The sequence below is a fragment of the Ranitomeya variabilis genome, chromosome 7 (genome assembly GCF_051348905.1).
Source record: "Ranitomeya variabilis isolate aRanVar5 chromosome 7, aRanVar5.hap1, whole genome shotgun sequence".
NCBI classification, from domain to species: domain Eukaryota; kingdom Metazoa; phylum Chordata; class Amphibia; order Anura; family Dendrobatidae; genus Ranitomeya; species Ranitomeya variabilis.
The window spans coordinates 123991566-124003793 of record NC_135238.1 but is presented as its reverse complement, the minus strand read 5'-3'; the positions used below and the strand labels follow the sequence as shown (position 1 = coordinate 124003793).

At 47.1% G+C, this 12228-nt stretch overlaps 1 protein-coding gene across 1 annotated transcript; it reads right to left on the bottom strand.

Annotated features, from left to right (window-relative positions):
* Positions 1 to 2300: 2300 nt before the first annotated feature.
* Positions 2301 to 4704, bottom strand: LOC143786360 (uncharacterized). The gene is made up of 2 exons (XM_077275693.1): positions 2631 to 4704; positions 2301 to 2425 (listed from the first exon to the last, which is right to left on the bottom strand). The coding sequence occupies exon 1, from the start codon at positions 4292 to 4294 to the stop codon at positions 2900 to 2902; it is 1395 nt and encodes a 464-aa protein (XP_077131808.1). The 5' UTR covers positions 4295 to 4704; the 3' UTR covers positions 2301 to 2425; positions 2631 to 2899.
* Between the last annotated feature and the right edge of the window lie 7524 nt (positions 4705 to 12228).

The following is a 12228-nucleotide window of genomic DNA, read 5'->3' as shown; positions in this document are numbered from 1 at the left end:
TTAAGGCTGTTGGTGATCTGTAACGATAAGTAGACAAGGATGAGAGCGAGCACAGGCATATCGTCCTCAGGAGTGTGGCTTCATCAGGTGAAGTATTGCGGCTGAATATTGGTAACATAACTACCTAGATTTGTTTCAGCTGTTTGTGGCGGCTATCATAAAAAGCAGTGCGCACATGCACACCGGAAGTAAATATTTAGGAAACCATGGCGGAACGTACCAAATGCACTGAAAGTAGACGTGGATGCAGACACAACGGAATATGTCAAAGCGTCTGTGCAAGTGCCGACAATCAGCCGCCACAGGCACAGCTGGCCGTAGGTTATACCATGCTTATCGCAAATGTTGCGCCTGCACATAGGGTAACGTATTCTTCTGTTGTAACGAGCATTTCTCCAACATAGGCGTCAAGGTGGAACAGATTTTTAACACTATCATCCCCAAACTATCGTGTCCAGAATACAGCCACTTGATTGTTCAAGAATGCATGGTAGGAAACGCTGTTCTTCAAGAAAATATTTACAAATAGAAGAATTGAGTATGTATCACATCCAAGTCCACAAGGCATAGTTCAAATTAATATACAGAAGCATAGAAATATAAGTTGTAGTGCAACGGCAGCACACTTATGCAGTGAGGAGGCAGTGACCCAACAAAGTTTCAACATAAAGTCTCTTTATTTTTTTCCCCCACATTAAATGTTCAATTCACACAAGTGCATAGCAATTAATGTTCAGTTCACACCAGTGCATATCCTAAACCCCTTCATGACCCAGCCTATTTTGACCTTAATGACCTGGCCATTTTTTGCAATTCTGACCAGTGTCCCTTTATGAGGTAATAACTCAGGAACACTTCAACGGATCCAAGCGATTCTGAGATTGTATTTTCATTACATATAAGTTCATGTTAGTGGTAAATTTAGGTTGATAATTTTTTGCGTTTATTTGTGAAAAAAATTGGAAATTTGGCGAAAAGTTTGAGAATTTCACATTTTGAATTTTTATTCTGTTAAACCAGAGAGATGTGACACAAAATAGTTAATAAATAACATTTCCCACATATCTACTTTACATCAGCACAATTTTGGAAACAACATTTTTTTTGCTAGGAAGTTATAAGGGTTAAAATTTGACCAGCGATTTCTCATTTTTAGGGCTTGTTTCCACTTGCGAGAAACACGTCCGTGTCTCGCATGTGAAAACCAAGCTCTGGCGCCGGCACTTGGGAGCAGAGCGTGCAGCTCCATGTGTTGCTATGCGGCCGCACGCTCTGCTCTGGAGTGCCGACGCCAGAGCTTGGTTTTCACATGCGAGACACAGACGTGTTTCTCGCAAGTGGAAACAAGCCCTTAAACAAAATTTACAAACCTTTTTTTTTTCTTTTTTTTTTTTTAGGGACCACCACACATTTGAAGTCATTCTAAAAACTGCACCCCTCCAAGTGCTCAAAACCACATTCAAGAAGTTTATTAAGCCTTCGGGTGTTTCACAGCAGCAGAAGCAACATGGAAGGAAAAAATTTATATTTAACTTTTTAGTCACAAAAATGATCTTTTAGCAACAATTTTTTTTTATGTCCCCAAGGAGGAGAAACTAGATCCCGAAAGTTGTTGTCCAATTTGTCCTGAGTACGCTGATACCCCATATGTGGGGGGGGGGGGGGGGAGTACCGTTTGGGCGCACGGCAGGGCTTGGAAGGGAAGGAGCGCCATTTGACTTTTTGAATGAAAAATTAGCTCCAATCATTAGCGGACACCATGTCGCGTATGGAAAGTATGTAGTGTATGTCAGGTTGGTGTGTATGGTATAGCATACACCACACACACACCATCCTGACATATGCCACACATCAACCTGACATATGCGACATCAGGTTGGTGTAGTGTACATCTGGTTGGTGTGCTGTATAGTGTAGTGTATGTCAGGTTGATATGTGTGGTGTAGTATACACCACACACAACTTGACGTACACTACAACACACCAACCTGACGTACACTATACCACACCACACTCCAGCCTGACGTACTGTATATCATGTTGGTGTGTGTGGTGTAGTACACGTCAGGTTGGTGTGTGGTGTAGTGTACATGTGGTGTAGTACACGTCAGGTTGGTGTGTGTGGTGTATACTACCCCACACATACACCAACTTGATGTGTACTACACCACATGTACACTACACACCAACCTGATGTTCACTACACCACACTCACCAACCTGACACTACGTCAGGTTGGTGTGTGTGGTGTAGTGTCGTGTACGTCAGGTTGGGGTGTGTGGTGTAGTATACACCATGTTCTGTCTTCATACACGTTGATACGGTGTGTGATCCGACATACGGCATAAACCACTTCTGTCTCCCAAATAAGCAGACTGTCCTCTGTAGTCTAACTTGTTTATTGGTAAACATGAGCGCGGTAAAACTAGAATAATACAAATGATATGTATAAGTATTGGGCTAAACGATAACACAACTACAACTAACAGGGAAACATACAGTATGGTGCAACTTCTACATAACTACATACAGCAGATTCCTGGTAACCACATTTCCTGTGTACTGGCTGCTATACAGTTAATCACACACTGTACTACACTACATTGTAGGAACAGGGGTAATGACCTTACCGGATAAACTTAACAAGGATTAGAAGTAAGTGAGGTAGTTCCAACAGCAGATAACGCGTGTGTCCAGGGAGATGCACAGAGAGAGAATGGGAATTTCCCCATCCCAGAATGCCTTGCTGAAACCCACAATGCAACACTCTATTATTACATGAAAAACACAGGTTATAAATTTATCCACCACTGGGTGGTGCTATAACACAGCAAAACCAGAACTAGTGCTAAACCTTGTGTCCTTCTTTTAGAAAGGACAGAACACTCCCCGCTTGGCATCAACCGATGCCACCTACAGGTTCTTTTGGCGAAAACAGTAAGACAAGTTCCGCCACTGGTCTGAGGAATAGTTTGCTTTCCCCAGACTTGCCTACTTTGACCTCGACCTTGCGGATCTTCCCATCTTTGCTTGGGAATACTTTAGTGATGAGGCCTAGTGGCCACTCATTACGGTGTGACTGGCTGTCTTTCATGAGAACGACATCACCAGTTTTGATGTTTGGTTTGTCGGTCTGCCACTTCTTCCTTGGTTGTAAGGTGGAGAGGTACTGCTTCCTCCATCTGTCCCAGAAGGTATTGGAGAGACTTTGGACTTGTCTCCATTGTCGTCTGTAGAGGTCCTTGTTGCTAAATTCTCCAGGTGGAGCGCTGAGAACGCTGGCTTTCTGAGTAAGTAACATGGCAGGAGTGAGAATGGTCGGATCCTCAGAGTCACTAGAAAGTGAAGTCAACGGTCTGGCATTAATGATGGCCGAAACTTCTGCTAGGAATGTGGTCAAACTTTCATGTGTGAGTCTTGCACTACCTGCCTGCAAGAAAATGGAGTCAAGGATTCTGCGTGCTATTCCTATCATCCTCTCCCAAGCACCTCCCATGTGAGAAGAGTGTGGTAGATTGAAAGTCCAGGTACATCCCTGCTCACTCAGGTATCTTTCCACACCGGTGGTGTCTAGGTTGGAAGGAATTTGAAGTTCTTTCACTGCTCCTACAAAGTTGGTACCTCTATCGGAGCGTATGTGCTTCACGGGACCTCTGATGGCGATGAAACGTCGGAGTGCATTTATAAACCCTGAAGTGTCCATGGACTCAATTACTTCAATGTGGACTGCTCTAATGGACATACAGGTGAACATAACAGCCCAACGTTTGGCATTGGCCTGGACTCTTCTAGTGTTCCGTGCAACCACAGACCATGGTCCGAATACGTCCAGTCCGACGTTGGTAAAGGGAGGTTCTGTACTAAGTCTGTCTGGTGGGAGATTGGCCATCTTCGGCTTTTGAGTCCCGCCACGGAGTTTGCGACAAATCACACAATTGTAAATGAGTTTACTCACGCATCGCTTTGCTCCGACTATCCATAGTCCAGCAGTTCGTAGATTTCCTTCAGTAAACAGTCGTCCCTGATGTTTCACCAAGACGTGGTGGTGTTGCACAAGTAGGGTCGTGACATGATGATGTCCAGGAATTATTATAGGGTGCTTCTCCCCAAATTCCACTTCAGCTTCTTGAAGACGACCTCCAATTCTTAACAGCCCATCCTGGTCAATGATTGGATCAAGCTTCTTCAAGACACTATCTCTGGAAACGGGTTGGCTTTTATTGAGGTTATCCATTTCTTTGGCGTAACATTCACGTTGTATGGTACGAATTATGACGTTCTTGGCATTTTCCATGCTTGGAACGGTAAAGGCACACTTGCAGTGGTGCCAACCTTTGCAAGGTTTCTGGATGGCGGGTGACGTTGACTTGTAGGATCGAGCCACATGAATTAAACAAACAAGGGCACGAACAAGTGAGTCCCAAGTTGAGAACCTGTTGAAGCGGTGGGATTTGAGGTGATTGTCTTTAGTCACCGTACGTAGAACGGATACCTGAGGACGGATTTCCTCATCTGCCTCTGGATCCACCAATTCAAAGATGTTTGACTCGTCCACATATGGCGTCGAACGGTATAAGAATGTAGGACCGGTGAACCAGGTTGTGTCCTTAAGTTGTCTTGCTTCAACGGATCTGGTTGCGTGGTCCGCCGGATTGTGGTGCGTGGACACATAGTGCCACTGTTTAGGTTCGGTGGATCTCCTGATCCTTAGCACCCAATTGCTGACATAGACATAGAAGCGACGAGTTTCATTACAAATGTACCCCAGCACTACCTTGCTGTCAGTGTAGAACTCAACTTCTTTGATTTCCAGGTCCATTTCTGTTGAGATAAGCTCAGCTAACTCTACTGCCAGCACAGCTGCACAGAGTTCCAGTCTGGGTACTGTGTGTTCACGGAGTGGGGCCAATTTTGTCCGGCTCATAACAAGCCTTACGTGGCATTGTACGTTGATGTCAGTTGTTTTCAAATACGCCACTGCTGCAATTGCCTTGGTTGAAGCATCGCAGAAGATACAAAGCCTTTGCACCTCGATTTCTGATGAAGGCACAGAAGCATATGGCCGTGCCACGTAGAGACTCGACAGGGCTTCTAAAGAATTTTTCCATCTTTCCCACAGTTCTCTTTTATCGCTGGGAAGCGGATCATCCCAATCGGATGTCTCTTGGGTGAAGTCTCTCAACATCATTTTACCTTGGATAGTTACAGGGGTTACAAATCCCAGAGGATCGTACAAGCTGTTCACAACGGACAGGACGCCTCTACGCGTGAAGGGTTTCTCTTCTTCGCTGATCTGGAAGGTGAATGCATCCTTTTTTAAATCCCAGAGTAGACCCAGGCTCCGCTGCATGGGAAGGGAATCCGTGCTTAAATCCAAGTCTTTTAAATCGGTTGAGTAATCTTGAGAGGGAAAAGCTGCCATTAGTTTCTGGCTGTTGGAAGCAATTTTGTGCAACCTCAAATTGGATGAAGCGAGCATTTCTTGTGCCCTTTTCAGGAGGCTGACTGCCGACTCCTCTGTGGGTGTGGATTTCAGGCAGTCATCTACGTAGAAATCCTTTTCCACAAAAGATCTTACATCCGATCCATACTTCGCTTCACCTTCTCTGGCTGAATGTCTAAGGCCATAGATAGCGACAGCAGGGGAAGGGCTGTTCCCGAAAATGTGAACCTTCATACGATATTCCACGATGTCCTTGTAGGGGTCATTATTGTGGTACCAGAAGAACCTCAAGTAGTTTCTGTGTTCTTCTTTAACAAGGAAGCAGTGAAACATCTGTTGTATGTCAGCCATAAATGCTACTGCGTCTTTGCGGAAACGAAGAAGTACTCCCAGAAGTCTGTTGTTGAGGTCTGGACAGGACAGGAAGACGTCGTTTAAAGAAACACCTTCGTATCTGGCACTTGAGTCAAATACCACTCTTATCTGACCTGGTTTCTTCGGATGATACACGCCGAAAATAGGTAAGTACCAACATTCCTCGGAATCTTGAAGTATAGGTGCAATTTCCGCGTGGCCACTCTGGAATATTCTCTCCATGAAGGTAAAGAAGTGTTGTTTTGTTTCTGGTGCCTTCTGCAGTTTGCGCGTAAGGGAGACAAATCGACTGTAGACAAGTTCTCTGTTGTTGGGTAAGCGTTGCCTCTGTGGTTTGAATGGTAAAGGTGCGACCCAACTCTTTGATTCATCTCTTACTATCTCTCGCTCCATGATGTCCAAGAACAGTCTGTCCTCTATGGACATTGCTACCTGGTTGTCTTCTCTTTTCCTGTGGAAAACTGTGCACCCTATATGATCTTGCTCACCGTCGCATGCATGGTCTTCACAGGAAGGATCAGCTAACGGACAAGGTGGAGGGGTGTGGTGTGGCAATTCTTTAACCAGGAAACTGCTCTCGCATGGCTGGAAGAGAGACGGGCGTCCATTCTCGAGGGTATTGGTGAGCATGCTGTTGACTGATGTCGGCCTGTGTGCTCCACCCAAACAGACATCTCCCACAATGACCCATCCTAGGTCAAGTCTCTGAGCATATGGGGCGTTTTGTGGGCCGTTGATCTGTCCTCTAGCCTTGTGGACCCGTAGTATGTCTCTTCCGAGAAGTAAGACGATAGGAGCTCCTTGGTCAAGCTCTGGTATCAGGTGAGCTATACATCTCAAGTGGGTGTGATGAGCTGCTACCTCTGGTGTAGGTATCTCAGACCTGTTGTCTGGAATCTGGTTGCACTCCAGTATTGATGGCAAGGATAAGCAGGTTTGACCGTCTATAGACTCTACTTTGAATCCAGTTGCTCTCCTCCCCGCCGTCTCGACAGTACCTGCACATGTCTTCAAGGAGTACGGAGAGCCGGGACCAGCAATGTTGAAGGTGTCGAAGAGAAAGGACTTAGCTAGAGACCTGTTGCTCTGATCATCCAAGATTGCATATACCTTGATCGCCTTATCCCGTTGGCTCGCTGGGAATACTCTGACAAGACAGATCTTTGAGCAGGATCTTCCTGCTACGAGTTCCTTGCAGATCTCTGTGCACCGAGAAGTGACCACTGGGGTGTCCATGTCAGTGTCCATCTGTTTTTCGGCAGACTCTTCTACTTGCGACGATACCCCTGAGGGTGGTCCAGGATGTAAGGCCGTGTTGTGCTCCACACTACTACATTCTGTGCATTTCACACTGGTTTCACAGTTCTTGGCGAAGTGTGAGGTTGTCGCGCAGCATCTGAAGCATATCTTGTTTTCCTTTAGGAAACTCTTACGGTCTTCTAGAGACTTCTCCCTGAAGGCTCTACATTTTAGTAGAGGATGAGGTTTCTTGTGTAGGGGGCAGTATTTGCTGAGATCCTGCGGTTTGTCCTCTTCTGGAGAGGACTTACTTGCCCTGTAAGGAAAACCTGTGGAGGTAACATTAGTTTTGTGGACTGCCACTGGTGTTTTACTGGGTTTTACACCAGAGGCAGCGGTACATGACATAGTGAAATCGAAACTAGGGTCATTTCTAACTTTAGCCTGCTGAGCGACAAAGTCTACAAACACCCCAAAGGGAGGAAATGGTACCTTATGAGCCTGTTTGTAACGGGACCCGTGACTGACCCACTTTTCTTGTAAGTTGTAAGGGAGCTTTTGGACAATCGGGTTGACACCTCTGGCAGTGTCCAGGAATGCCAACCCTGGTAGATCACCTTCTGCCTGAGCAGCATGTACCTCCATTAACAAGTCGCTCAGTTCCCTGAGCTTTTGATAACCCTTATTTGCTATCTTGGGGAAATCATCAATTCTTTTATACAAAGCATTTTCTATAGCTTCTATTGACCCATAACATTCTTCGAGTCTCTCCCACACCATACGAAGTCCTGTGTGTGGGTACTTTATGTTAATGTTCCTGATTCTTTTGGCATGTTCAGCTGACTCGCTCCCAAGCCACTTAACCAGTAGATCTAACTCTTCACTACTGGAAAGATGCAAGTCTCTGATGGCATTCTGAAAAGAGGCTCGCCATGCTCTGTAGCTTTCAGCTTGATCAGTGAACTTTACAAGTCCCTTGGTCACCAGCTCCCGGCGGGTAAAGAACCTTGCAAAGTTCATAGTGGCTGAGTCTGTGCCGACGTGAGCTGGTGTGCTGTTGTTATGCGGTGTTTGTGGTGCATCCTCATACCTGGTAGGAGCTTCTGGCATAGGAAAGTCTGTATAAACCCGTTCAGTGGCGAAGGGTGTCCCTGTCAGTCTGGGCGGAGGCCGTACCTTCTGTTCCGTAGGACGGTAGTGGTGATCAATGTCGTTTCGCAGTATACTTTCCTGCTTCCAGTACGGTGTTCGGAGGAAGGATCTCTGGTAATCTGTATAGGCTGGTTGGTGTAACGGATCAGAGTTGTCTTCCACTTTGGAATGTTGGCGGACATATTCTGAGACGCGTTGAGCAGGGTCCTGATGATCAAGGTCTGGTCCGCGTATGTCGCTGCCTCGCTCGGATTCAGGAAACTCCACGGCTTCTAAAAACTCAGCTTTGGCTATTGCGGCTGCTGCTTCTTTTTCAGCGGAAAGCCTTTCTAAGGTCGCTTGCAGGCGGGCTCTTTCTGCTTCTTGCTCTGCTTCTTGGCGGGCTCTTTCTGCTTCTTGCTCTGCTTGCAGGCGGGCTCTTTCTGCTTCTTGGCGGGCTCTTTCTGCTTCTTGGTCTGTTTGTCTTAACTTTAACTGCATCTCTTGTGCAGCGAAGGAGGATCTCACTTTCGCCGCCTCAGCTTCTGCTCGGGCGAGGGTGGCAGACCTTTTCGAGGAAGACTTGCTAGAGCGGCTTGTTTGGGATCTCGTCTTGAGTGAAGATGTTTGACTTGCAGACATTTTATGTCCGTTTGCAGGCTGTAGGACGTCTCAGAGCGGGTAGGGGTGACTTCGGCGTGGACTGAGACGTGTGTGGTTCTTGGTGGGCTGCACTCTCGGTACTTGTGACTGTATGGCGGCCGCTGCGGTATCTGCAGGTAGTGCGGTGTGGTACAAGCGGCTGCGTAGGTGGTATTTGCTTTCGCTGGCGTCTAGCCTCCCTTTACTGTAATCCCGGCGCCCAGCTTCCGTTTTACTGTTCTGTCTTCATACACGTTGATACGGTGTGTGATCCGACATACGGCATAAACCACTTCTGTCTCCCAAATAAGCAGACTGTCCTCTGTAGTCTAACTTGTTTATTGGTAAACATGAGCGCGGTAAAACTAGAATAATACAAATGATATGTATAAGTATTGGGCTAAACGATAACACAACTACAACTAACAGGGAAACATACAGTATGGTGCAACTTCTACATAACTACATACAGCAGATTCCTGGTAACCACATTTCCTGTGTACTGGCTGCTATACAGTTAATCACACACTGTACTACACTACATTGTAGGAACAGGGGTAATGACCTTACCGGATAAACTTAACAAGGATTAGAAGTAAGTGAGGTAGTTCCAACAGCAGATAACGCGTGTGTCCAGGGAGATGCACAGAGAGAGAATGGGAATTTCCCCATCCCAGAATGCCTTGCTGAAACCCACAATGCAACACTCTATTATTACATGAAAAACACAGGTTATAAATTTATCCACCACTGGGTGGTGCTATAACACAGCAAAACCAGAACTAGTGCTAAACCTTGTGTCCTTCTTTTAGAAAGGACAGAACACACCACACACACCAACCTGATGCACACTATACCACACACACCAACCTGGCGTACTGTATGTCAGGTTGGTGTGGGTGAGTTCTGTAGGGGAATGTCAGGATGTGCTTAGTCCACGGACGTGTGATGAATTCTGAAGCATTCATTCAAAAACAGTCCAGGTTTGTCAGGACATGTTTCACATTGGAAATGAGTTTCCCTTCTTATCCTCTCTTTATAGCACACAGCACCTTTTTCTTTTTCTCCCCTCACAGGGAAAATGTTGCCCTGGTACCATACGGGAAACTTTTGTTCCAGTGTTGCTGGGGCCCGCTCCTTCCTTGTCTCCAAACATCAGGGCCTTTATCACCACCTCCTGAAACTGAAGTAAGGTGTTGTTGGGCTGGCCTGTACATCGTGATGGCATGTATGCGTTATACAGTGCCATTTGTACGATGTGCACAGCCAGTTTTTTTATACCACACCTTCGCCATCCGCATGGCACTATAGGGCTGGAGGACTTGATCAGAAAAATCAACTCCCCCCATGTGTTTGTTGTACCCCAGGGCACAGTCTGGTTTGTGGACCTGTGCTGCAGTACCTCGAACGGTGGTGGCCGTGGTGCCGGGACCATGGATTGTTGTCAAGAAAAAGACGTCCCTTTTGTCTTTGAACTTGACTACAAGCATGTTGCCGCTACATTGGGCTCGGCTCTCACCCTTTGGGAGAGTCTACTCAATTAGCGACAAAGGGAGACCCCTCTGGTTTCTGCGCACAGTTCCGCAAACTGCGGTAGCTCTGGCAGAGGGATTGAAAGAGTGTGATGCTTGTATAAAAGTTATCAACGTACAGATGGTAACCTTTATCAAGCAGTGGGTGGACCAAATCCCACACTATTTTACCACTCACCCCCCAGAGCAGGTGGACATTCTGGGGGCTGGATACTGCTGTCCTTTCCTTGATAAACTCTAAAGCTGAGAGTGTACCCTGAGGTACACAGCTTATAGAGATTTATCCTGTATCTGGCCCTCTTGCTGGGCAGGTACTGATGGAACTGAAGCCTTCCTTTGAGGTGGATGAGGGATTCATCCACACAAATTTCTCTTTGGAAAATGTACACTTCAGCAAACTTGTTGCTGAAGTGTTCGATGAGTGGCCGAATTTTGAACAGTCTATCAAAATTCGAGTCATCGCGGGGAAGGATGTCCGTATTGTCCCTAAAATGGAGAAACTTATGAATCGCCTCAAAACATTTGCGAATCATAACCATGCCATATATTGGAGTTTTATATAAAATATCAGTACTCCAGTATTGGCGAATTTCTGGTTTCTTCACAATCCCCATGTGCAGGACCAGTCCCCAATATTTCATCATTTCTACTGAGTCAACGGGGCTCCAAGTAGAAAATGATGAATTAGGGTTTTCGGGAAAAAATTGCAGGGCATACAAGTTGATTTGCTCCACCATAAGACTGACAATTGACTCAGAGAAAAAGACTTTCAAAAAGTCTATTTCCCTGAGGTTGGCAGTCTCGAACTGGATTCCTGATTGGGGAACGAAATCAGGAATCCGTGGAGCAAAATTTTCAGGGACGGGGGTCCAGGTGGGAGTACTAGTGCTAGGTTGGGAGTAACTAGCACTAGGTTGGGGGTTACTCACACTTAGCTGTGGGTCTTCTCCTATGGCCTCTGGCTCTTCTTCCTTGAGCTCCGGACGATTTCTTGTCCTGCGACATCTTTGTGGTGGCGAGTCCGTGTCACTGGAGGAGGAAGAGTGGGAGGAATAGAGAAAGGTAGGGTCCTCTCCCTCACTATCAGCTTCGGAGGCAATAAAGGAATATGCCTCCTCTGCTGAGTACACCCTTTGCGACTGGGATAAGCGTGACTGTGTGTGTGGTGTGTATGCAAAAAAAAAATCTAAACTTTATTATAGTGTGCGTGTGTATGTGCGAGTGTTTGGTGAAACTTTCTACTGCAGGAGCAACAAGGGGCGGTGATCAGCAGGGCATGGGCTGTCAGGCGGGGGGGGCTGAAGAGATGCAGGAGCCGGCAGCAGCAGGGGAATGATAAGTGGGGCGATCACCGGGGGGGCAGGAAGGGGCTGTCAGGAGCGGGGGGCAAGAGGGGGCTGAGGAGATGTAGAAGCCTGCAGCAGCAGGGAAGGGTGATCACTGGGGCAGGGGGGTGATTACCGGGGCAGGGAGCGGAGGTCGGGCGGATCGGATGGTTGGGGGCAGCAGAGGGGAGTACCGGATGGCGGACAGGCGGAGATGACAGCGGTCAGGCGGAAGCAGCAACCTCACTCTCCAGCTTCCACGGAAGAGATGAAGCTGGAGAGTGATGGCAGCCATATTTCACTCTGCCCCTCCACATCTGATTGGAGGGATAGCATCACATGGACATTAGCTCAAATCAGAGCTGGGGGGTGAAACAGATGTCACGGGAGAGATCGTGGCCACGGGGGGGGGGGGGGCAAAGCCACAGCCCTGGGGTCAACTAGAGGTCCTCACGTACCTGCGGGTCAGGTGGCATTTCAGTGACCCTGGTCACCCGACCCGCGGGAACGCAATCCAACCATGATGCATACGCTGCGTCAT

Bases quoted from the DNA above. Each gene is read 5' to 3' on its own strand.
- LOC143786360 (XM_077275693.1), bottom strand. From the start codon at position 4,294: ATGGAAAATGCCAAGAACGTCATAATTCGTACCATACAACGTGAATGT.